Source organism: Spermophilus citellus (genome assembly GCF_964194105.1).
Source record: "Spermophilus citellus genome assembly, chromosome: 12".
Classification (NCBI taxonomy): Eukaryota; Metazoa; Chordata; class Mammalia; order Rodentia; family Sciuridae; genus Spermophilus; species Spermophilus citellus.
The window spans coordinates 130532437-130556924 of record NC_138198.1 but is presented as its reverse complement, the minus strand read 5'-3'; the positions used below and the strand labels follow the sequence as shown (position 1 = coordinate 130556924).

At 50.6% G+C, this 24488-nt stretch overlaps 1 protein-coding gene across 2 annotated transcripts; it reads right to left on the bottom strand.

Annotated features, from left to right (window-relative positions):
• Positions 1 to 793: 793 nt before the first annotated feature.
• Positions 794 to 17561, bottom strand: SALL3 (spalt like transcription factor 3; the record flags this gene model as incomplete). 2 transcript variants are annotated; one of them, XM_081263510.1, is made up of 4 exons in its annotated part: positions 794 to 1225; positions 2541 to 2881; positions 3110 to 5989; positions 17480 to 17561. In XM_081263510.1, the coding sequence occupies 4 exons, from the start codon at positions 17559 to 17561 to the stop codon at positions 794 to 796; spliced, it is 3735 nt and encodes a 1244-aa protein (XP_081119636.1). The 2 variants fall into 2 exon arrangements, with proteins under 2 accessions (XP_081119636.1, XP_081119635.1); XM_081263509.1 differs by having other exon boundaries at positions 2541 to 5989.
• Between the last annotated feature and the right edge of the window lie 6927 nt (positions 17562 to 24488).

Below are 24488 nucleotides of genomic sequence, written 5' to 3'. Positions count from 1 at the left end.
TTCCCCGATCAATCACTGGGCTACAGACCACACTAGAGAACAACTGTCCACATAGCAGCTACAAACATTTAAATTAAAAAAACAAAAAAGGTGGGGGTCTTGTTACCAACAGGTACTTGCACACAAAAAGCATGCTATCTTTCCCAAGAGAACGCCACAAGTTTGCCTGCATTGAAATAATCCACTTATTTATAGTAAAACAAATTTTGCTTAAAAAAAATCACACAGCCAAATGTATTCTGCAGTACAAAAGCTTCATTTAAGGTTGGGGCTATTTTATTGTCTGTTACCCGCATAATCTTAACATTATAAATACTACGGACAAAGATACTGTCATCATACACGGCATTGGGAATACAGAACCACCTCTGCAAGACAAAGAGCTCCTAAAACAGTTCAAGTTTCTATTAATTTGAACAAAACCATCGCATGGGGTTCACTGGAATAATGCAGGGGACCCCATTCTCCCTTCCAGGGTTATTAGGTTTCAAGAGAAACAAATGGATATGGTCTGAGCTCTTTCTGTTTCTAAGGTGGTTTTCCAAGCACTTCTGTTTTTCAACTGAATTTAGAAATTTATTCAAAAGGTTGCAGAGTTCTTAAGAAGAGTCGAACCCACTGCGGAGGGAGGACTATGTAGCGCTTACCAGACCACCTTCTGGCAGCCACATGGGCAAAGTACGTTCTGCCACCGGCATGACTTAATGAGGACCTAGGCAAGAAGGGTCCGAAGACTGATGCTCACACTGCAGAACGTGGGCGTGGAAGGACAGCTGGCCATCGATGCCCTCAGCTAGTTTATACCAATTTCCTTGTTGTCCTCAATGAACCTGGTGAACGGGCGGCTGGCGCCTGTCTCAGAGCTTGCTTTGTCCAGACTGACGCTGGGTGGGCTGCTGCCAGTGCGTGCTTTGTCCATGCCACCGGTCATGGTGCCCAAAGGTGGAAGAGCACTTCCACCTAGACTTATGGGGAGCTGGGGGATGCCTCCGTTCTGGATGACAGAAATCTCGTTGTTCTTCATGGCCAGCCCGTTTGTGATGGCTGCAGCATACTGGTTCCAAAAGCTGGGGTCCACATTCATGGCTCGGGCTGCCAGGTCCTTCTGGAACATTTCAGAGAACTTCAGGGCATCGCCCCCGAGCAGGGCCATGGGGTTTTCCACTGACAGGCGGCGGCCACGCCTCGCAGGAGCGTTGTTCCACATGTGGGTCCCCATGTGTACCTGCGTGGGACATGGACAGACAAGCACAGTGAGCACGTCCCGGGTGGCGAGCAGGTGTGTCCTGCCTCCACTGCTCCACACGATGCCCGTCACACACATCAGCCAGGGACGGCAAAGCAGGCCAGCTTTCCTGACCACCTTACAGGGGCTTCCAAGCATCAGGTTGCAGTGAGAAAACAGAACCACAGCATGAGGACGTGTTCTTTAGTTAACAAACCCGACAGACATCTCTCCCCCCACGTGAACCCACAGGCCACAGAGAGCGTTCCAGAGCTGTAAGATAAAAGGTCCCACCCACCGCTACTCAAACCGCCTTGTACTTGAACCCTTCCTTTGTGCCTCTCTCCTCTCGAACAAGGAGGCATGGATTCTAAAACCTCCTAGCGCCATCCGTTCTGGGTGGCTCTTGCTTGTCAACGCTTGCCCAGTGTAGAGGCCACACCTGCTGACCTCTGACTGTCTCTGAGGAGGCTCTCAGACCCAGTCTCTGTAGACACATCTTACAAATGGAAGCCTGAGCTGGCACAGAGTCGGGCCTGGGAACCGGCAGCACATGGTCCACAGCCGTCTCCCGAAGGAGATGCATGTGACTGTAGGTTTTTTTTTGGGGGGGGGCACTGAGGATCGAGCCCAGGGGCACTTTACTGAGCTGTATCTCCAGCACTGCTGCCTTCTCCTTTTGAGACAGGTCTCACTATGTTGCCCAGGATGGCCTGAACTTGTGATCCTCCTGCCTTATCCTCATGAGTTGCTGGGGTTAAAAGGATGTGCCCCCCCACACCTGGCTACTGCAGTCTTCAGTAGGGACACACAATGGCCCGCACGTGCTGGAAGCCTGCTCACCCAGCACCCCTCCCACAGGCCCTTGCAGTCACAGGGACACAGACCCTTCTACAAGTTTCACAGCAAATCTCATCTGTTTTTTCCCTATGATATGCAAGAGCTTAAAATTCAAGTTTATTTTGTTATCAAATTCAAGAGCGCCTTGAGCCCTGGCCCTGCCCTCTGGGTTGCAAAGCACACACCATCCTTCTAAGCCCCAGAGCAGGCTGAGCCTCAGAGGCAGGTGCACACGCCGCTGGACGGACCCAGGCTCCTGTTGGTCCCAGAGTAGCTAGCAGGATGTGCACCTGTGTGTGCATGTGGACACACGCATCCCCCCCACACACACGCGCACCACACCCACACAGCCCTGGCACCGCATCCCCAGGGCCAAGGCCAGGAGAATCTCTGCCATCACTCCAGGGTCAGTGGTGCAGGGAGCTGCCCCGGTTCCCTCATGGTCCTGCGAGCCTTTAGCCTGTGGCCCTCTTACCTTGAGGTTGCCCTTGGTGGTGAAGGCCCTGCCGCAGATGGTGCAGCCAAAGGGCTTCTCCCCAGTGTGGGTGCGCTCGTGGATCTGCAGGGCGCTGGCCGAGGAGAAGGTCTTCCCGCAGGACTGGCAGTTGTGCTGCTTAGGTGTCCGGCGTGGCGGGGGTGCCAGCAGGGGCGCCAGGCCTGGGCTCATCACTGTCTGTGGCCCAGTGGGGACCGGGACCCCAGCTGGCAGCGGCGGGCCCTCGCCCAGTGCGATGGCTTTGCTGTGACCGTTCACTTCCATTTTGATCATGGTGGGTGCAGGGCTGGAGGCCAGGCGAGGAGAGCTGTGGCTGGGACCTAGAGCAAAGTTGGGGTCAAACGCCTGAGAAGGCAGCCCTCTCAATTCGTGGGTCAGTAAGTGCTGTTTTAAATTACCCATGGTGGAACAGCCCCGCCTGCAGACGGTGCAGACAAAGGGCCGTTCCTTGGTATGGCTGCGGTGGTGGATTTCCAACGCGCTCTTGCAAGCAAAGGGCTTGCCACAGACACCACACACAGTGCTGGTACAAGTGCTGGCACACTTACCCCGCTCTCTGTTCAGGAACAGCAGGCTGAAGGGAGCCTCCTCCTTGATGACAGGCCGACTGGGGTGGCCGGCAGTCAGGTCTAGGGCGCCTCCATTTCCTGGGCCGGGGGGTGGGCTGTCTGGCCTCTCGGTCTTTAGCGGGATCTCCTGTGGGTCCTCCTGGTGGCTGAGGCCCGGGGACTTGGAACGGAAGCTCTCCCCGTTGCTATGGGTGGGTGACAGTGCCTGGGAGGAGGAGGACTCAGACAGAGCAGGGCTGCCCGCACTGCGGCTCTCCAGGTCGCCCACAGCGGAGGACGAGTCGTTGCTCAGGTGGTCACTCTCCCCAGACCCGTTTTCCACGGACTTCAAGCCAGTGAGCTGCGGACAGTTCATGACAGAGTCCATCATCTTCATCTGGTTCTCCAGGGCAGCAATGCTGGAGATGACGGAGGGTGGCGAGGGAGGGCAGGACCCCGCGTAGGTCAGGAGCGGCTTGGAATCGCTGGCCGAGTCCTTCAGCTCCGCGTCTTCCTCCATGGAGTTGTCATCGATGTCATCGTCATAGCTGCTCAGGGTCTCTGCGGTCTTCTCCTCAAAGGGCAGCTCTGCGTCCATGGCATCCTGGAAGCCCTCTGGCAGTGGCGTGTTGGGGATCTGTCCTCCCATGTGCATGCGGATGTGCTGCTGGAGCACCACTGCGTTTGTGAACTTCTTCTGACAGATGGGACAGGAGTGCTGCACCCGCAGGGGTGGCTTCGCCCGGTGCACCCCAAAGTGAGTCTTGAGGTTGCCCTTGGTGGTGAAGGCCCGCCCGCAGATCTTGCACTTGAAGGGCCGCTCCCCCGTGTGCGTCCTGTAGTGCATCTTCAGGGCACTCTGGCAGCTCAGCACGCGGTGGCAGATGACACACTGATTTGGGTCTGTCATCTTCTTATCAATGTTCTCCACCAACTGCTGCAGTTTCGAGGTTTCTGACGTTTGCATAGAGTCGAGCAGTCCCCCAAAGGGAAACTGGGCCTTGAACTGGTCAGAGACTGCTGGAAGACCAGGACTGCTGAGGCTCGCGGAGGCACTGTCTGTGACTGCCGTGGCCGCTGAGGTGGGCCCTGCACCAACCTGCCCACCAACTGGGGTGTCCCCTGTCCTGGCATTTGTGCACGGCAGGTTGACAGGCTCAGTTTTAGTCAGAGAAGAGCCGCTGAGGAGTGGCTGTGGGGACTCAGATGTCGCTGGGATGCTGGACTCTGCATTGTTGAGGCCCGGGGACAAGGAGGTGCATTCGCTGGATGCAGGAGAGGGCCTCTGCGGGGAGCGGCTGACGGGGGTGACGCTGGGGGAATCAGTGTAGCTATGAGCACTGGGGACTGTGGGGGGCAGCTGCAGCCCCACTGATGTGGGCACTGTGGGCAGCACTGGCTTGCTATCGAGCCAGGTGGTTACTGGCTTCTCTGGGGGTAGTGACATGCCATAGGGAATCCCCGAGCAAGTGGGCACGTTGTCGAGGTACTCTGGAACTGGATAGGGGTTCATCTGGATGTGGGGGTACTTTTCCTTATGCCTCTGGAAGTGCACCTTCAGGTTGCCTTTGGTGGAGAAGCGGTTCCCGCAGATGTTGCACTTGAAGGGCCGCTCGCCGGTGTGAGAGCGCAGGTGTATCTGCAACGCACTGTCGCTGCCAAAGACCTTGGCACAGAACCTACACTTGTGCTTGAAGAAGGGGTCCTCAGCGCTCGCCTTGGGCTCGAACACCGACACATTCGGGGGCTTGCCTTTGCGGTGCTTCATGAGGGCGGACAGTGGGTCCAGAGCGCTGGCCGTGGCGGCAATGCTGACCAGCGGGTTGGGGAAGATGACGCTGCTCGAGGAGGTCTGAGGTAGCAGAGGGTTTGGCAGGCTGGAGGCCGAGCTGAGGAGGGGGCCCGGGCCCAGGGCCGGGGGCGTGGATGCCTTCTGCGGCTGTGTCATGCTACCCGCTGTGCTGGGCACCGTGGACCCCAGGGCAGGGGCTGTGCTTGGGGCTGCAGACACCAGGGACTCCATGGGCCCAGTACCACCTGGAGTGCTGGCACCTGACGCTGGCTGTGACAGGTGCTGGGGGCCCTCGAAGGCAGGTGGGGCTGCCTGGCCAGAGCCTGCAGGGACAGCGGCCGGCCCAGCAGAGAGTTGTAGGGCCGGGTGGGGGGCCAGGCCCTGGAGCTGGCCGGAGGTCTGGGCAGGAGTGCCAGGGGTGGTGGGGTTCAGTGGTGGCCTCGCGGGCTGGCGGCTCATCAGGGCCACCTGGCTGCGGATCTGCTCAATGAGCTGCAGCTGGTGGATCTGCTGCTGCTGCAGAGCCACGAGCTGCTCCAGGATCATGGGGATGGCGACCGCGCCCACACTGCCTCCGGCTGTGCCAGCTGCGCGTGCGCCCTGCGAGAACTGAGCCACAGCCACCTTGGTGCTCAGCAGAGTCTCCAGCGTCACGTTGGTGCTGGGCATGCTGAAGGCAGCAGGGGACCCTGGGGGCAGTGCTGGGGGCACAGCGGGTGTGCCTGGGCCCTGCAGGCCCTTGTCCCCGGGTGTCTCCACGTCCATGGGCTCGTCCTCTGGCTCCGGGGCCTTCACCTCGCCGCCCTCACCACCCTCCGTGGGGGTGGCCTCTTCGGTGGCCTCGCTCTCCGTGTGGTCGCTGGGCGAGCTGGCGGGAGAAGGCTCTGGGAACTCTTCAGAGGGCGGCGCCGGCTCATCCTCACTCACGATGAGCACCGGCGGGTTCTTGGTGCAGCTCTTCTGGTGCTGCAGGAAGTCTGTCCACTTGAAGAACTCTGCGCAGCAGGTCTGGCACACGCTGGCCTCCTCGCCGCCGCTCCTGCTCTCAGTCCCGCTGTCCACGTCGTCGGCACCTTCCCCGGGGACGCCTAGGAAACCGAGAGATTACATCAGCGGGCTCGCCGGACAGCCCTCCATTTCAAAATTTTGCAGACAAGTAAAATCAATGATTTTTATTTTGTACAAATTACCCCACTTCAACATTTCTGACGGCCCAGCGTGTGTGTTCTATGACTCTTTCTAGCTAGCTAATCATTTTCTTAGCACAATCCATCAAATTATGAGGCTCTATCAATTGTGGATACTGCTGCTTAATGAAATTCCATAGAAGCCATTGATTTCCAATATTTTCATACAATCCGCAGCTACCCTGTCTGTTGGTACAAAGCCAGCTTTCGATGGGCTCATTAGGATTCCCCTCTACCATCGTGCTTCCTCATTTCCAGCAAAATTAGAGATGCCTTTGCCAGTTCACTTAACGCTGCTAGACTCATCCGCAACCTTTCCAGCACATCAGCCGGACGGCGGAGCCAAGCATGCTGGTGTGGTGGTCCTGTGTGGATTTATTATCTTTATACAGGGCTGAGACGCACAGACTTTATGTGATTCTATACAACCTTTTAAATCAATAGGCATTTATTTCATGTAGGAAACGTCACCTAAATACTTTCATTTGTAAATGTAACAAAGAAAATATAAGCATTTCTTACATTTCTGCTCAGAAGAACAGTCTCCCCTGGCTCAAGAGATGGAGCGGCCCGGCCACTGGCATCTTCTGTCCCTGGTACTTCCCTTACAGAAGGGGCACATTTCTATACTTTAGGATTTGCCAAATGAATATCAATATAGGCTAGCCCTAAAATGAATCATGTTTAATACAATTAATTGGCTGTCAGATGCAATATTTCTTGGCAAAATGAACTAAAATTACATGTTATTGTGATTAGCCAATAGAGTTTAGCCATTTGTTAACAAACTAGAAATTATGTATTTAAAGTTCATTTACATTGACATGTTCAACATGAGAATGCTGTAGTCAGACACACTTTTTGTACCTATTTTCATCTATTCTCATAGAAAGACTTAGCAAATTATATGCTTGTGCAGTGGTGGAAAGCCCTCTAATTGGTTACACATGTTTAATTACTGTTGTAGGCAGCTACTTCCTCTGTCTCCCCTTACCCTCTTGTGCCGAATAACAACCGTATTTAATGAACAACTCTAATTCACACCTGATCAAATAAAGGCCTTTCAGGACCGAGGGAATCGACACACTCCTGCTCTGGCTGCTGCCTCTGGGTGTCTCAGTGGGTAGTGATGCCCAGGCACTGCATGGTTCTGTGTGGCAGCCTGGGTATCACCGATTCCTAGCTGCTTTTTGTCAACTTGGAGTGACGGCTGCAAATCAGCTCTTTGTTCAAGATGCACAGTTGACTGTGAGAACAAAACACCCTCATGTCTGTCCCCGGAAATAATTCACAGTTCTAACATCATATGGGTATTTGCTAAAACTCTCTAAATCATTTCCTTTAGGTTTTTGGACAAATAATTCAGCACTGAGTTCAGCAGAACGATTTAAAAAAATATATGCTATAAAAAAACATTGTTCTTCTCCTGGAAAAAAAAAAAAAAGGAAAAATATATTTTGAGGTTGGTCTGCTGCTCCACGAGGCCATTATTTCCAGGTAATTTATACATGCCTTTAAAAAATTATTAGCCGCATTCAATTAGCATTTTCTTAACTGGCTAAGCCATTTGAAGGGGAAGAGAAGTTAGAGCCGGCAGCTCATAAAGCCTGCTGGACTTCCAAACTGAACGCGCAGCGCGGAAGACCGGGCTGCAGCAAGGAGCCTCATTACAGGCGAGGAAGGAATGTAATAGGTATCTGTAATGAGGCTCCGCGTGTCCGGCTGCGGATAGCGCAGCCACCGAATCAACACCCACAGAATTCAGCTTGGCTCAAGGTACACGCAGAACCCTTTGTAAGCCTGCTAAGGTTACCAGCAGGGCAAAAACTAGGATCTTCAAGTGAATAATTTCTTAACGAGGACCACTTCAAATTCTAGTGATGATTTTAAACATTTTCACAAAGTGCCAAGGATTTCTGCCTTGAAATCTGTTTTTAGTTAATTGTGGAAATGTTCTTCTTCAGACCCCATATTGAAAAATTAATTGCTGAAGCAAACATTTTAAAAGTTCATCTGCATTAAGCAAATACATATCTAGAAGTAACTAAACAAGGGCTAGACTTTTAAAAAGTGGTTTTCCAATATTTTAAAGTTATCATATAAAAAGTATTAACATTTTTAAAAAGGAAAATCCCAACAAATTAAAAAGTGCTAATTCCTTGAAATAGTTTCTGCAAGTAGCACCTTAGAGAAAAAATGTATAACTTGTATGATGTACAAAGACATTTACATGGTATGTAAATTTAAATTTTACAAAATTAAACTATATGTTAAAATAATGTTCTCTTTTTGTGGCATACATATTAGGGGCAGTTTACTGAGAAAAAGCTTAAGAATTAGGTTGATTTCTGGATCATTTAATGTGAGTTCAGTGTGGAAAGAATTAATTTACACCACTAAAGAATCTCTCTACAAATGAACATGTCCCACATTTTCTTGGTAACCAACTATAGCGTATAACACAGAGAAACACTTAGTTTTGCTTTTCTCAAAAGTCTAGACTCAAATAAATCTCTATCTACCTTATAGATTTGCATTTTTATATTCACATTAGCTTTTTTATGTGTTAAATATTTGGGGGGTTCACTTCCAAATGCACAGGAGTTTGGAAGTGTTTCTGCAGGTGATCTCATCTTCTCCCCCATTGGCAGGGTGGTAAATTACAACTGCTTCTCAGTTGCTTCAGTGGCACAGAACAGTTAAGCACTTTCTGTCAAGTAACAAGTCATTTTGTTTCATGTAATTTTAAGTGACAGTCACCTCAACGCAATGAAGATATTCTTGTCAAAGTAAAATAATCTTCCACTTACATTCCTTCAAAATCGAAGAAGAAAATTGTGAAACGGCATTCTGACCATGTGGCCCTGTTAACAGCCCAAGAAAGGTGGGAAGCTGGTCGACAGCAAAGCTTCCTGAGAAATGTGACTTCTGACTAAAAGATACCGGGAAACAACAATTGGGAGGGAGAAGAGTTTTGATACATTTCAGATTTCTTACTTTGGGCAAATAAATTAGAATCACCACTTATGATTTCTGCTGGGGTTTGTATAGAGTACCAGTAACAGGATTATCTCAACTGTTCTTCCTTCCAACCTAAGCTACAATTGTGTGATCCAAGTGTGGAGTGAGCAGCATTCCGAGAAAATACAGAGAAGCAGGAAAGTCCTAAGATAGTCCTGAATACAAATAAAAACGAGTCCTTCACACATGGGGTTGAAATCTTGTTTGCATATTTTAAGAATCGTTATTAAACAACAGCAAGCACTTCAATCGATTGGCAGGAAATACTCAAAATGAGTCCGTTTTCCTACGGACAGAGCTCTTTAGAAACAGTCAGACATTTTACAGATGTGCAGAGCACAAGTGTTGACCTGTGGTACATTCTGAAAAGAGAGAAAAATAAGTTTTATAACTTGCTTCCATGGCTTTTCTCATTATAATGTGTATTATAATATGTGCTAATCTGGTTTCTTTATTTTTAAATGTACATGTGTATAATGTATATGTGCTAATCTGGTATTCTTTCTTTATTTTTAAATGTATTCCATAATAAGAAAACCCAGAGAGGAGGACTCTGAATGCAGTTTACAATTTATTTTATCATGGAACTGCTAAAGCCCTTTAATCCCACATCATTAAAGCCAATATTATGTTGGATTCAAATGTATTTAACCATCTTTTAATTAAACTTACATTTTGAACTAGCTGCTATTCTCTAAAAATAGAAGGTATTACATCCATTAGTTAATATGGCTTGAAACTTTTATTTCAAAGTAGAGCCTTGCCAGGGAGGGACTCTACAGTAGACCACAGTGAGGAGTCTGGGAAACTCATCACCAATACAATTTTCATTTTCTTTCTCTCCTTCTGTAAGGGGGGATTTAAAAATAGTCATCGTAAACATCATTAGTGTCAAAGCAATTTATTTTTTGCCTACTGATTGTTCGACAACTAAGAGATTTGAAACCATAAATAGGGAGAGGATTAAGCGGGCATTTTATGGTATGTAAGGGTTATATTTGAAAGGCAAGAAAAATGCTGACCAGTTCCTGAGTATTTCTCCCAGCCAAGACTCTTTCTTTCTTGGCTGATGGAACAGCTGGTCAAGGTTACTCTGAGGATGGCTGGTGGAAGGGCTGGGGACCAGGAGTGGCACCACCTGCCACCTGTGCTGCCCAGGCTGAGCACGCAGTCACTCTGGCTTGGTTTACAGTGTGCCAGCAGATGCTGTTTATACTTAACATCTTCAGGGTTTCTAACTCTGTCACCATCCGCGTGTTCTTGGGTGATCAGCAGCTTCTTCCTTGTGTGGGGGGAGCCAGCCTTTCAAAGAAAACCTTGAACAAAAAGGCAGCTTGGAAGGCAGTGGTTTTAAAGTACACATGTTCTTTTACACGCTGAAGACGCAGAGAGAATGCTCAACAAAACGGAGGCTGTGCCCCGGCTGAAGAAGAGCCCCACCCAGCCCCGGGTCTGACTCCTGGTCTGTGGCAGAACACTCAGGCTTCTTGCTTCTGCAGTCCCCGAAGAGCACACTGAAGCTAGGCAGAGGGTTAAGCCATGGTGATAAAGCCACAAGTGGAAAACACTGTCGTGGTATGTAGGAATATCTGAGCATGTGGTGTTTTTTTTTTTTTTTTTTTTTTTTTTTTTTAATTTCTAACTACACTTCTTAGCAAGGTTTTGCAGAATCTCTTTTCAGGAGTACAGTTCCTTGTAAATAAGCCACTAAGTACAAAGCAGTAGTAAAATAGGGGTTTCACAATTTCTTTTTTTTACCTTTTCTCTGCTACACTTTTGCTACGTATTTTAAATTTACTACAGTTAGCAAAGAGAGAAGCAAAGCTTGTTTAGTCCAGGAGAAGGCATGGGAAATTCTTCACTTCAATTAGCAACTTGAAAATGCCACGTGGATCCTCAGGAAAGGAAACCACACTTTCTCCTTGGCCTTTCCAGCTCTTAAAAATCTAGCAAGCATTTTTAAAGTTTTCCTAAATTGTTAGGAGACACTTATTTTCTTGCAAATTAATTCTTTTTAACTCCTTATGATAGCTTTGAATCCCATAAAGAAAGATGAATTATCACATACTGAGCCCAAGCTGTGACACAGGAGGAGACAAATAGAGACCCCCACTGTGTTTAACAATGTAGAAGAAATTCCAGGCGCAATAGAAAAATTTTCTGTCCTTTTTCCCCAGACCTCGAAGCATGTGCTCACGGAGGTGAACGGTGGAGGGCACTCTTGCTATGCTCAACACGCACTGACCCGAACACTCCCTCACTCAGTGGCCCACGTCTCAAATTTGTTAAGTCATGACCACCTGTGGCACAGGCTCCAGACATCTTCTGTGAAAAACCTTTGCAGTTTTGGTCTACAGTTCCCTCCTGGCTGGGGCGGCGGGACCAGCACAGCTGGGCTTCACTCTCACGGCTGCCTGACACGGCCTTCTGGTGTTTGCCACAGGTCAGGGCTGCACAGTGGTCCTCTCCTTCAGCCATGTTGCCGTAATCACACTTACAGAGCTTGCACGCACCACCATCTGCGCCCGGCAGAAACACCTGAACCACCATGGCCCAGGTGAACGATTGTAACCATAATCTGGTGAGGGGTGAAAGCAAGATTTTGCCGAGTTACTTGTGGTGAAAAGGTTTAAATATGTGAAGCTGAGCATCTGTTCCATGATATGCCTCCTTGAAAGTGCCCACATGATACCCATACACTGGCCATTTTGAAATTCACTGTGCACAGAAATAAATTAACAGCAAAAACCAGTTAGATGTGAACCTCTGCATCTAAACGGCCCTAGAGGGCACCAGCTTTGCTGTGTCCAGGAAAAAGGCTGCAATTGGGTGTAACCATTAGGCTGCCTGCACCTGGAGTCCGGTGAGGAAGCCGCTTCCCTCACTGATCACCACTGTTTCTGTCCGTATGGAGAAGTTTGCACATATGCAGAAAGTCATGCTCAAAAGCCCTGCCCTGCGGTTGAGGCCAGTGACTGTGCCTACATACAAAGCACACAATAGAATTATCAAACAGCTCAGCTAAGGCCACTCTCAAGAAGAGGACCAGGCACGCTGAGGATCAAGGAAGACAAAGTGCTGCGGCACCTGCAGGGTTAATTAAACAGTTCAAGACGCAACAGCTACACAAAAGAAAGCCAGTTTCTCTTCTTCCAAGAACTATAAACACTTGTGCTGGACTAGATGGCATTTGATAAGCTGTGCTGCATGGAAGGAGCTCTCGGGATCTCTAGTTAACACTCAGATCCAGTGTTCACACTTAACAGAACAGTGGTGAGCCCTGCTGCCAAGGTCAACAGCACAGATGCACTAATTGCATTATGAGCTTGACATCTAGTGGCCACCCCTGGCAGGGCAGAGCAGGCCAGGGCCGATCAGCAAGGCCTGCTGAAGCACTCTTCACTGCCCACCTTCAGGGAGAGCCCCAGGGCTGCCAGCTCTCGCACCCACCTTTCCACAGGCGGAGCACAAAAGGCCCTGTACGGCTCACCGCGTGGCCGCTACACTCACAGAGAATGCAAAGGGGACAGGGTCCCCGACAGCCGCAGAACTAATCTGGGACTGAATGAGAAAGACAGGCCCACAGAGGGAATGTTTAGACCCTCACTGGCATCAGAGGCCCCTCAGCGGACATTGCTTCAGCCCCCAAAACGCTTCCCTTTAATTAAGAAGCAGATCAATCTTAATGTCCAACACAGACATTCCATGTTTTTTTTGTTAAAATTAATATTTTACACTTTTTGTAACATGCCTTGCCTTATTTGTTTGCCTGGTAATCACATAGTTAACTGCACTTGAAATTATAATCTTGAAACTATAAGAGAAAAAAATTAAGGTTTTTTTGGTTTACTTAAAGTAATATCAAAACATTTGATTTTCACATGGGTTTTACTTAAGCTTAATTTTATATGAAATATGTAGCAACTTAACATATGCAGTAATTACAGAGCGGCCCCACAGCAGCAGAATTAGCTTACATCTTCAGGAAACCAAGATATGTTGGTCTTATTCTGGCAACGAGTCAAGAAATCATGTAGAAAAAGTCAATAAAACAGCAAAAAAATCAAACAACACCCCTGTTATCACAGTATTCAGAAATTATGCTTCTTAAAACTATCTTGCAGCATTAAGAGAGGGTGAATAACCTCAGCAGCAGTTAAAAAAGGTTTTAATTCACTTAAGTAAAAGCCTATGCCCATGCTTACCTCTAAGGATGCTAACTTCCCTCTGATGGCCAGGCTACAGAGTGGAAAGCATGGCTGTGCCTGTCCTGCACCCCAGAACAGCATGTTCTCAAGGCTACCTGGACAGGAGCACAGAGCTCCTCAGAGACTGCAGCAGGAGGTGAAATCTGACCCACTCTGCCTGCTGTCCCCACCCCTTGTATACAGAAACAATACAATAATAACAATCAGCTTGCTAAATCATTCCTGCCGTCATTCCACACCTTTTCCTTTTTCTGGCACACAACATATCTATACCAGATTATGCATATGCTGTAGAAATTCACACGGCATCCTGTGCAAGAATGGCCTGACCCTGTCCCATAACCTCTCTCTGTAGCACAGAATTCACTGGCATCCTTTCTGTTGATCACTGGAATATTCATTTAAAAATATGTTCAGTTTTAAAAATGTTATTTAAAAAAGAAATGTTTAGAAGTTCCTTTCGTCCTTCCCTTGGTTACTTTCCACTTTCATGTTTCAGATAAAAACAGTCTGCCTATGGAGGTTAAAAAGTGGCTTCAGTATTGTCCCCTTTGGTATGCTGAATTGTAAATGTGTGTGTGTGTGTGTGTGTGTGTGTGTGTGTGCGCGCGCGCGTGCGCGTGCTGGGGATGAAGACAGACAGACCCAGCATCTACAGATGAAAGAAAAGGACCTCTTCACCCATCACCGTGGCCTGCCTTCCCTGAATTTAACCACACTCTGCGAATTCCACTCCACTGGTAAATTCTTAGGTCCTACACTCACCACATTTGAAAGGATTTTTAAAGATAGCCATTTTCTGTAGGTTGGCAGAAAACAGATACTTGGAAGCGTTAAGTGCCAACAGACAAAATGCAGGATGGAAAACTTCAAACTGTTATGTTCTTTTGTTCTTCCTTAAATACTTTCTAGGGGCAGTAATATGCATCTTTCTTAAATTGCATTTTATGGGACACAGAATAGCAATATTACACCTTTAAAGTTCCTAGTGGGAGTTAAGTGCTGCACTGTCACTGAAGTTTTAATGAGTCTTTCTTAGAACAAAAATCTTCAGCTGGTTCAAAGGATGTCATTATTGGTGGAGTGGATTTAACTGAACCCCCCAATGCACCACATTTATTTCTAAAATAAGAATGAATAAATTAGCAAAACAAGAGAATTTAAAAGACAGTTTCTATTGGGAATGTAAATCTCAACAACTGTAAAATAGGTTTTAACAAAAAAATAACTTTAGACCTTTCCATGAATCATCTTTACTTTTTCTCTTTCTAGATCCATCATCATTTCATTCCTTCAGGGACACAGCACCAAAACTATGTTTGTATAGTGATTTTTCATTGCTTGGTTAAAAAACAAATTCTGAAACGTAAGTCACAAAAATATTTTTTTATTGTAAGTTAATGTGATTATGCATTTTTGCCCCCCATTATACTAAAAAATTTTGCATATTGCATTTGATCTGCATGGCATTATCAAGAGGCTTCAATATTACTGCACGGTAAATGGACCTATTGCTTTAATTAATATGTCATGCCTAAAGTGATACAAAGGAATTATTTACTTTGCTTCTAAAACACTGTAACTTAGCTCACTTATAACTTCATGTACAACATGTTTATTTTCACTGCATTTAACAAAATTAAAATTCTGAGATCTGATTCATATTGGAGTGATTTGGTTTGTACAACCATTTATCTCTTAAAAAGCCCTTTACTTGGTTATCTTAGAGTAACACACATGAGTATTCCCTGACTTCACAGGCAAGAGTATCTTTTATGCTTCATGAACAATCTGCTTCAGAACAATTAAGTCAGAAAGAACTTGCTGTAATAGTTTGCCTGAACTACCCTTCAAACAGGCAGGGAAGCTGCTGCTTTACTGCAGCTCACCCAGACAGGCTATTTTTGGCCTATTGCAAAATATGATCAGGAACTGTGGCAACTCCGAGATCAGAACCCAGAGAGCTTGGAAAACACAGGCCCCGCAAAATCTCCAGCCCTGCTATGGTGGAAAATCTGGATGTGGCAAACCTCTAAATAAATACAAGCCCAGCAAGGAGAATTCAAAATAGAAATTGTAAATAATTGCTTCATCGGAGGTTTTCAACAGCGAGCAGGCTGTATATCCTCCAACATGTTTACACTATTAAGTTCACCATGCTCACATTTCTGAAGTGAAATTAAAAATGAACAGCGGTGCCTTGCCTGTTAATTGTTAAATACAAGAGGTTTTAGTCTATTAATTAAAATATGCTTTAATAAAAGGAGACATTGCACATTTTGATAACGACCCTACAAAGCTGAGAAGTATTTACATTGTTGCATTTTGGGGCGGCTGTGAAAGCCGATTTTAAGCCATTCAGGAGCCACAATAATAAAGCTTTAAAATTCCTCACTGGGATGCAATGTAGTTCTTTTGAAGGAAAGACTGTCTTTCTCATTCGGCAGAAATAAATCCATTCATTTGATCATGTAGTCATTGAGGGCAATACAAAACAAACCAAGTGTGAGAAATTCTATGTGAAGAAGTAAACAAAACAAAAAAATCCATTTCCATGACAAAAAGATTCTTTGTCCTTAATCTACCCAACATATGCAAGCGTTTCTTTTTAGCATATCGCCTGTTCCCATCTCGGCTGACTTGGATGCAGATACAGCTCCCTCACCTCCACAGCAACAAAAAGACCTCAGAGTCTTAAGTTTTATTTAATCCACTTCTTCCCTGGCCTGTTTCGGGCGTTTTCTCACTTTCTCCTTCCGACGTGGATATCTGCCTGCTTTGTCAAACTTTGCACCATGTGTGATAAACTCTCAAACTCCTTCAATATTTTTTCGCAGATGGTCTAATTCTCATAGTAAAAAAAAGATTATTATCTGCCTCTGAACAACTTAAATAGATGCATCACAAGAGCGGGACAGCCATTTTTTTTAAAAAATGAACAAATTATTTCACACCGCGGTGGCTGAGGGATCAGGGGTCGCCGCGGCCGCACCTCCGCGGTCCTCCTGCCCGGCGCCCCGGGAACCCCGCAGGGTGCGCCGGAGCCCGAGGCCGGGTTTTCAACGCGGTGAAGCGGATTCGGGGTGCCTTAAACTTTGTGGTGCCAAAGTTCAGCTACGGTAAATTCGAATCTTCGCCAGCCTCTGACTTCCGCGGCGCCCGCCCTTCACTTTTGGATGTTTTGAGGAGGAAGTTCCAACCAGCGAAATAACTGAAAAGGTGCCTCCAAGCACCCGATTTCGGTGCATCCATAAAAGCCACGAAAAGGCCTGAGGAAAAACTCGAAACCCACCAAAACGTGCTGGGGTCCTACCGCTGGCAAGGACCAGCCCCAAACTCCACAACTGTGCTCACCCCCAGCTTAATTCCCAAGTCGGCCATTAAGGAAAGGCCAAGAGACATTTACTTTCCACTCGCTTCCGAACGGGATCATTGGATTTGTCAACGCGCTGGGACATCGCGGGTTTCGAGGCCCGAGGTCACCCAAGGAGGCCTGTCGGCAGTACTGGGAGCGCAGCCTAGGATCAGGGAGGTGGCGCGGGCCCCTGGCCGTCCCCGGGCGCGCACCACACGGGCACCCGGACGCGCGGCGCCGAACAAAGCTGGCCTGGCGGCGGCCTCCCCAGCCCGCGTCCAGCGGTAGGTCGGCCCAGTTGCGTTCTCCTGCCCAGGGGTCTGCCCCGAACGAGGCCAGGGTCTGGGTGTATTTTGGAGGCGCTGTGGCCGCCAAGGCCGGCTCCACAGTCCAGCACATACAGACCGGTGGCGGGGTGGGGGTGGGGGGCGGGCAGCGCCGAGGCAGCGACACTGACCCCTCCCGCGCCCGCCAGGCGAACCGGCCTCCGTCTCCAGTCGCACTGGCTCCCAGCTGTCCCCAAGCGGCCAGGCCACAACGCCCTCCGCGCGCAGGTCCCCAACTCCGAGGAACCGAGCCAAGTTTACTTGGCCCACAACTCTTTTCGCGGCCGCGCGCGTTCCGGTGGGGGACCAGATCCCCTCGGCCCACCTGGCCCAGGGACCAGGAGCAGCTCGGACACTGGCTCGCGGGAACCGGGGAACTTTCTCCCACTCCGAGACGCGCGCAGCTGCTCCCGCCATTCACACTTCCCAGCCCGGTGGATGTCCCGGATTCCCCGGCCACCCTGAGGTCCCCGGCCCTCACCGTGCTCAGGAGCCCCGTCCGGCGGCGGCAGCTCCTCGTCCGACTTGAGGTGTTGGGGCTTGGCCTGCTTGCGCCGAGACATGCTGCTAGCGGCGCTCGGGCTCCGCGCGGGGCAGCGGCATCAGCGGGGAGGCCGGCGGGGACCGTGCGGGGCGGGCGCGGGGCGGCCGGGTGGGCGCGGGGCGCGGGGCGCGGGGCGGCGGCGGCGGCTGCGCGGGCCGCGCATGGGGCTGAGCAATTAGGCTGGTGAATAATGCATGGCCATTAGCGGAGGGCCGCGCCGATTGGCCGGCCTCCAGCGGACTCCGGCGGCCTATGCAAATGAGGCCGCGCTCGCAATTAGCGGTCGCGCGGGCGAGGAGGGGCCGCGGCGCCTCCGGACCTGGGCGCGCGCTGCCCTGCACCGCTCACATCGCGGGCTCCGCTGCCCGCGCTCTGGCGCCGCGCTCCTCAGCCGCCCCAGGTGCGGCTCCCGCGGGCCCCGGTACGGCGCTGGCCGCGGCGGCTACCCCTCGGCAGGGCGCAAGCAGCAAACTTTGGATGCGTCCGCGCGGCGCCGTCTCCGCCGGCGTGCCGGGCTCGCCCCTTTATAGAGTGTCTGCGCCGTCGCCCGCGCACCGCGCCGCGCCCCCCCCCTGCCGCCGCCGCCGCCGGGCGGCCCCTCCCGGAGCGAGCGGCCGCGGGCAGGGCTCCGGCCCGGCGCCTTTGTCTCGCCGGGTCGCTCGGGCGCCGCGCCGCCTGCGCTCCGGGCGCTCCAAGCCAGCCGCCTCCTTCTTTCCTCCGCGGCGGGTCGTGGCACCACTCGGCACGCCGGGCCCGCTCGGGCTCAGGTGCCCCCTCGCTCCGGACCTTCTCTCCAGGCTCGTGTCCCCTCCACGGGCTCCCTCGGCGGCCGGCCAGGCTCGTAGGCTCGCGGCCGGAGCGGAGCGGAGTGCGCACGCCGGGGTGGCGGGACTTCGGCAAGACCAACTTTCCGGTTCGGAAGCAGCGCGGGCCTCGCGGCTCCTCCCCTCCCTTGCGTTCCCCTCCCCTCCGCTACCCCCCAGTCTCTCCGCCTCCCCCCCCCCCCGGGCCCCACCGACTCTGAAGCTCCCGCCCCGCCCGCCGCAGCCACCAGGGCCTCCTCGGCCCCCACGCCCGCCCGCAGGGGCCTCCCCGCCGCGGCGGCTTCTTAAGTCCAGGGAAGGGAGGGGACGGCGGGGACTCCGCCGTCCCCTCCCCGCCCCGTTCCCCTTCACGATGGGCGCAGTGGCCCCAGCGCCTACTGCCGGGGGCCTGCGGAGTGGGCAGAAAGCGCGACCGAAAGTTCCAAGTCCACCAAAGTCCCGCGCGCGGCCCACCGTGTTCTCGAGATTTCGGGGGTGACGTGGGGGGGGGGCTAGGTGAGGGGGTCGCGCAGGTCTGGGGCATCTGGCACAACGCGCTCCCGGTACCCACCCCCGCCCGTGGTCACAGGAACGCGCCCTCGCACCCGCGCTTTCTCACCCGCAGCCGAGCACGCGCGCAGGACCGCGCGTGTCCTTCGTCCCCGAGCGGCCGCCAGGATGTGCCCCAGGCCTCGTCCCCGCCGCGCTTATACCAGTGCCCCTCGCCTAGTATGTCTTTTTAAATTTACTGAATTTCTTATTTTTGTCCTTGCAAGCGGTCCTGTGTTATACGAAGCTTCGGCACAGATGGCCTCCCAGCGCTTCCCCCAGTGTCATTCGTGGCTGGGATGGGGAGCAGGCGGTGACTAGCCGGTCTGGACGCCTGGCTCCCGGCTGGGCTCCTGTGGGCGTGCTCCTGTCTGGTGGAATCCCCTGCCCGGGCGCCGTACGTCCCGCTCTCCGCCCGCTGCTTTTCGGTTCTAGACTGCGATTCCCAGCCCGCGTTTTCCCGCCCGCCTCTAGTAGAGTAAGTTCCCGAAGCCACAGATTTGGGCTCTGGGAAAAGCGCATAGAGTCATGCAGAAGAAGAAAGCTTACAGGTTGGAGTCGTCTCCAAACAGCCCCAAGAGCCACTTACGAAAAAAAAAATTCTTAAGGTTGGTTTTGTTTTGCCTTTTGGTGGAGAGCTTATTCACGTAGGTGATTTTTTTTTCAAAAGCAAGGCTATTAAATAAAAGATGTTTGAAATCTAGATTTTCCTTTTAAACATACATCGGTTGCGCTTTTATAGTTAAGCTCTGAGGCGAAATGTCTTTGTACATCAGTCGCGCAGTGAAGTTTTACGAAGGCTGCAAGCATCTGGGGGTTGCTCTTGCGTGTGGCGCAAAGGCGCTCTCGGTGGTGAAAAGTTTGCAGCTCGGGTATTTGGGGCGAGCGAGGGCAGGAATTCTTCCTGGGAAAAGAGGGCAGAGAAAGTTACAGGAGTGGGAAGATAAAAATGAAAGTGTGTTTTGTGTGTGTGTGTGTGTGATGTGGGGGGTGGAGTGGGAAATTTTTCAGATGTACAGGATCGGCAGGAGTTTGGGAAGTCGCAGCACCTCGGCAGGAAGGCAGACATTGCCATTTCTTTCTAGAAGAGAAATCATAGAACCTTCATGAGTTGCTACCACCTCTTGCAAAAGGTGCGCTGTCTTCTGTGACCTGATGAATCCCCTCTCTTTTCACTTTCTCTTGTAATCGACACACTTGGGAAGAAGAAGCAAATGCAGGTTCCCACCGCCTCTGAATACTTTCAGGGAAGATCTGATCCCGCTCCCTCCACAGCTTCCTGGCCCTTGGCACCGGCTCTTCATTGGGTCACATCACCTGTCCCTCCCCACCATTTTGTGGTTGAGGTCCTCTCATACTCCCACCCCCATTCATCAGTCTCTCCAAAACAACCACGGGAATGATTTTCCCACGTCTTTCTGGTGCTTCCAAATGCAGCTGTTTAATTTCATGGACTTTGCATTTTCTATGAGGTGTGGTCACGGGGAGGATCTTTTAAGTACCTCCAGTGAAGGCGAATCTGAGCCCAGTTCTTCATGTGTTAAGAAGCAAGCCTTCAGATTTCAGAGGTACTCAGCGAGTCCTAAGTGGAAAGGTAAAGCAGGCGGGGCTCGGGCTTGAGTGGTCATTGTGGAAAAGAGCTGGTTTCGGGGCAGGGTGTGGAGTTCTCACTTTGGACCAGCCTGGGGTGGGCTGCTGTCCCAGGGTCAGGGCAGCATAGGGCCCGCCCAGCAGCCTGGATGAAGGTAGGCTCCACATCTCACTCTGCACAGGCTGCCCTGGAATTTCGTTGAGAAGATGGAGCAGAGACTTGGAAGAAAGGGCCAGAAGGCTGTGTGCAACGGTAACCCGCACAAATCCCCTCTAAATACTGCACTAGCCCAAGTACTGCGCTGGAGTGGACCAAAGGGGCACCCTTCTGATGATGGTCGAGGATAGAAAGCCGAAAAGGCACACAACTTCCTGACTTACCTGTTCCTTTCTGTTTCTCGCCTCCCCACACTCAGATCAGAAACCTTTATTCAGTTCTCATTCAGTGTGGCAAGTTTTAATGAAAGCATTTGTATTTTAAGCCTTAGTGGCAATAATATATTTATTGCAAAGTGTCAATGAGGTATTTTCACAGATTAGAGGCAGCATGCTTGCTCTGGTTGTGTACAGATTGATATACAGAAATTTAGAGCAGAGGTGCAGACACTGACTCAGCACCAGGCACATGCATGCTTATCATCACATGACCACTGTCTATTAAAATATTGCAATACCTAAACACTATTGCAAAAACAAAAGTTGCTTTTCTTTCCTATAATTAAATCTAATTTGTTAATTGTCTTGTTCCTCTTGCCATGTTGTTTTCATCTTAAGAGGTGACATGTTATTATTTTGTCTGCTTAATAATATTATTTACAAATTAATACTGTATATTTTACATTAGTGAAACATATAATTAGGCGTTTGATTTAATTTGTATCATTTATTCAGATAAAACAGAAAGCCTATCTAAGGTTGATTTGACAAGGGGAGGTTGAATAGTCCTAATTTAACGTTACAGTCACAGTTCATGGAAGCTACCTGGCCCCAAATGCACAAAAGACAGTTTTTCATGAGGTGCATTTGACATTTTGTTTATAATGTGTTTATTTCCCCAAACTTAATACAAACTGGGCATTCACATGTTAGGGGTTTCATTTTTTTGGGGGGGGGTCGCCTTGTATTCTTTTTTCCTTCCAAAGTTCCTTTTTTTCTACTCACTGGATATCTCCTTTGCTTCAGTTCCTTCCCCACCCCCAACTTTTGTTCTAGGTCCTTAGGGTTAAATTCAGCATGGTTTTGTGTCTTTAATGCTGTGACAAGTGACCGCTAATTGGTTCTCACTTGAGCAAAGATATTACCATACTAATATTATTATTGGTAAGAAGAGGTAATTGATAACACCACCTGCCACTCTGGGGCAATCACGATGATAAATGTTTCCATCAACAGGAAATCTGTGCTTGGTGTACCACAGCCCAACGCAAACAGCATGTCAAGTGCCAATTATAAAGATGTTGCTTTTCCATTACATGGGGGGGGGCGCTAGAAAATGTAGCAAAAAAATAGATTTGTGTTTTTTTGAAAATGTTTTATACAAGCTTCTGTTCACCAAGTTGAAGTTAACTTTCCCCAGAAAAATAAAAGGATCTAACTAAATAATCCGGTACAAGATAACTGCCCTGCTCACACTGCTAGGAAGACCCTGCCTCCTCTGTGTGCAAATCCATTGAGATAAATGTGTCCACGTGTCTTTAATAGGTGGGAGCTGTGTGCAGAGCCTATAAATCCACCTTGGTCCGAGTGCTCTGAAGCTTCCTGTGTGTTCTTCACAGGACACTGGGCCAGTTCACTGGAGGCACGGGCAGGCAAGCATCCCACAGCTTTTTATGGCATAAGCGGGAAACCGCACATGGCTATCCTCTTCACACCGAGGGGTGCAAACGTTGTTGAAGTACTTCTTGCCTAATGATTGGACTTTTTATCACAGCTGCATGTGGCCAGGGAGGGGCGCTTCAGCAAGTATAATCATATAAAATAATGCTGGGGAGTTACAACTTTGACTCCCTTGCCTACAGGGAGGCTCAAACGATTATTATTAGCTTGCATTAATAGATGCAGGCCTCAAAAGGCGAAATCAGCTATTGATAATTGCAAGAAGTATACAGCAGCTACTGTATCGATCGGCTTGTCCCTTATTCCCCTGGTATGGGAGAGATAAGAAGACTCACTCTTTAGTGCAATATAATTTCTTTTGACCTATCTGCTTGCTACAGACTTATGATGAATAGCCAGAGTGGTTAAAGTCCTTTATCACGAAAGTTACCCCTTGATATAATATTGATTCTTTATAACTAGTTCCAAACACAAAAATCAAACTGTCCACTTGACCATCATCATCATCAATATCATCACAAAGCCTCTGGAATAAAGATCAGCTGCAGCCCGAAAATGCTTTCTATAATCTTCCCAGCTAATCTTTATTTGCTGATGATGAAAAGAAAAAGGGAGGGGAGTGGAATGTCACTTGGACGAATATTGTATTTATACGTGTACATATATCAGGTCGAGACGCGACGGCCTCTCGGGTGAGAAAACGCAACCCGCAGGGTCAGGCGCGCAGCGTCCGGCCTCTGGGTCTGGCCGGGGGTCCAGGGACGGGGGAGACAAAAAGGACCCCTGCGGGCGGTCTTGCGCGGCAGTCAGAAGGAGCCCACAGCCTCCGCGGGGGGAATCTGTGTCGGGCGTCCTCGGTGCTCCAGCCGAAGAGGGCGCTCGCCGGGTGGGCTCGCCGGCGCGGAGGGGCTGGCCGCCCAGAGGCGCACTTCAAAGGCCGCCCGCGCAATCCGTGTGCATTTCCCTCAATTAACGGCGTTTCCTGCCCTCTCGGCCTCTCCGCCCGCCCCGCCCCCCGCGCCAGCTGGGGCCTCCGCGCAGGGAGGCCGTTTGCTCCGGAGCTCGCTTGAGTGCGCGTGTGTCCGCGCGTGGGCGCCTGCCGGGGCCTGGGCGCGGGGGTTTGCCCCGCGGAGACCGCGAGGGCGGCAGAGGCAGAATTGCGGGTGCGGTTCGGGGGGGGGGGGGATGGGGCTTAGGCTGGGGGACACCAGAAGGATCCCAACTCCTCCCTCCTTGAGGCTCCTGGGTTCGGTGCTCCGCCGGCAGCTGTCTTTAGAGGCCCCTCCATGGAACACGGTCCTGGCCCTAGGGCCTTCTCTCCCGCAGTCCTCAGAGGTCACTCAGCAAATGGAGGGTGGATACCAACATACAAAAAACGTGGTGGGAGGCCGCAAGGGTCAAACCTCGCATACCCTGCCCCCCTCCCGCATTTGCTGTTAGCGGACTGGGGACTACCCTAGGGCTCCCCTCTTTCGCCTGGATTCTGCTTGAATAGGAAGGACCTTCTATCCCGCTTCCGTGTCATTTTGGCTCCTGGAGCGTCTTCAGAGCAGGTCCCTGGGGACGTGGGGCATTCTCTCTGGCACCCCTGTGTGGGCGGCACCAGGGGGAGGGTGGGGACCTTGGGCTTCCGGTTGGAGGCCACGTGTGGCATCTCCCCTTCTCCCCCATCTCATTTGGTCATGGACTGGCTCCCTTGGACTGGGTTCCAGTTCATTAGAGGCCATCTAGTGCCACCTTAATCCACTATGTGGGGGTCACTTGGCTATGGCGGCAGCGAGAAGCCTGGAATGGAATCCCAGGGCGGATTTCATATCTTGAGCCCTGCCCAGGCTCTTCCAGAAGCCAGCAATTGCATGGGGGTGATCCAAGGACCTCTGGACATGAAGGTCAAGTGGAGGCCCCTAGGGCCTGCCTGGCTCAGGCAGTGGGAGGTGTGCAAATGGGGTGAGGGCAGGAAGCTCCTTGTATCTCGGCCTTGGCTCCCCATCTCTGTGTCCCTGGCACAGACCCCCCATCTCTGTGTCCCTGGCACAGACCCTGGGGAGTTCTGCCCACTGCACTGTGACCCAGGACCAAGAGCTACCCACTCTTCACAGAGTGTCCAAAGAAGTTGTAGAAAGCAGGCAAAACTCTGATGTGACTTTGTGTGCAGCATTCATGGCTTT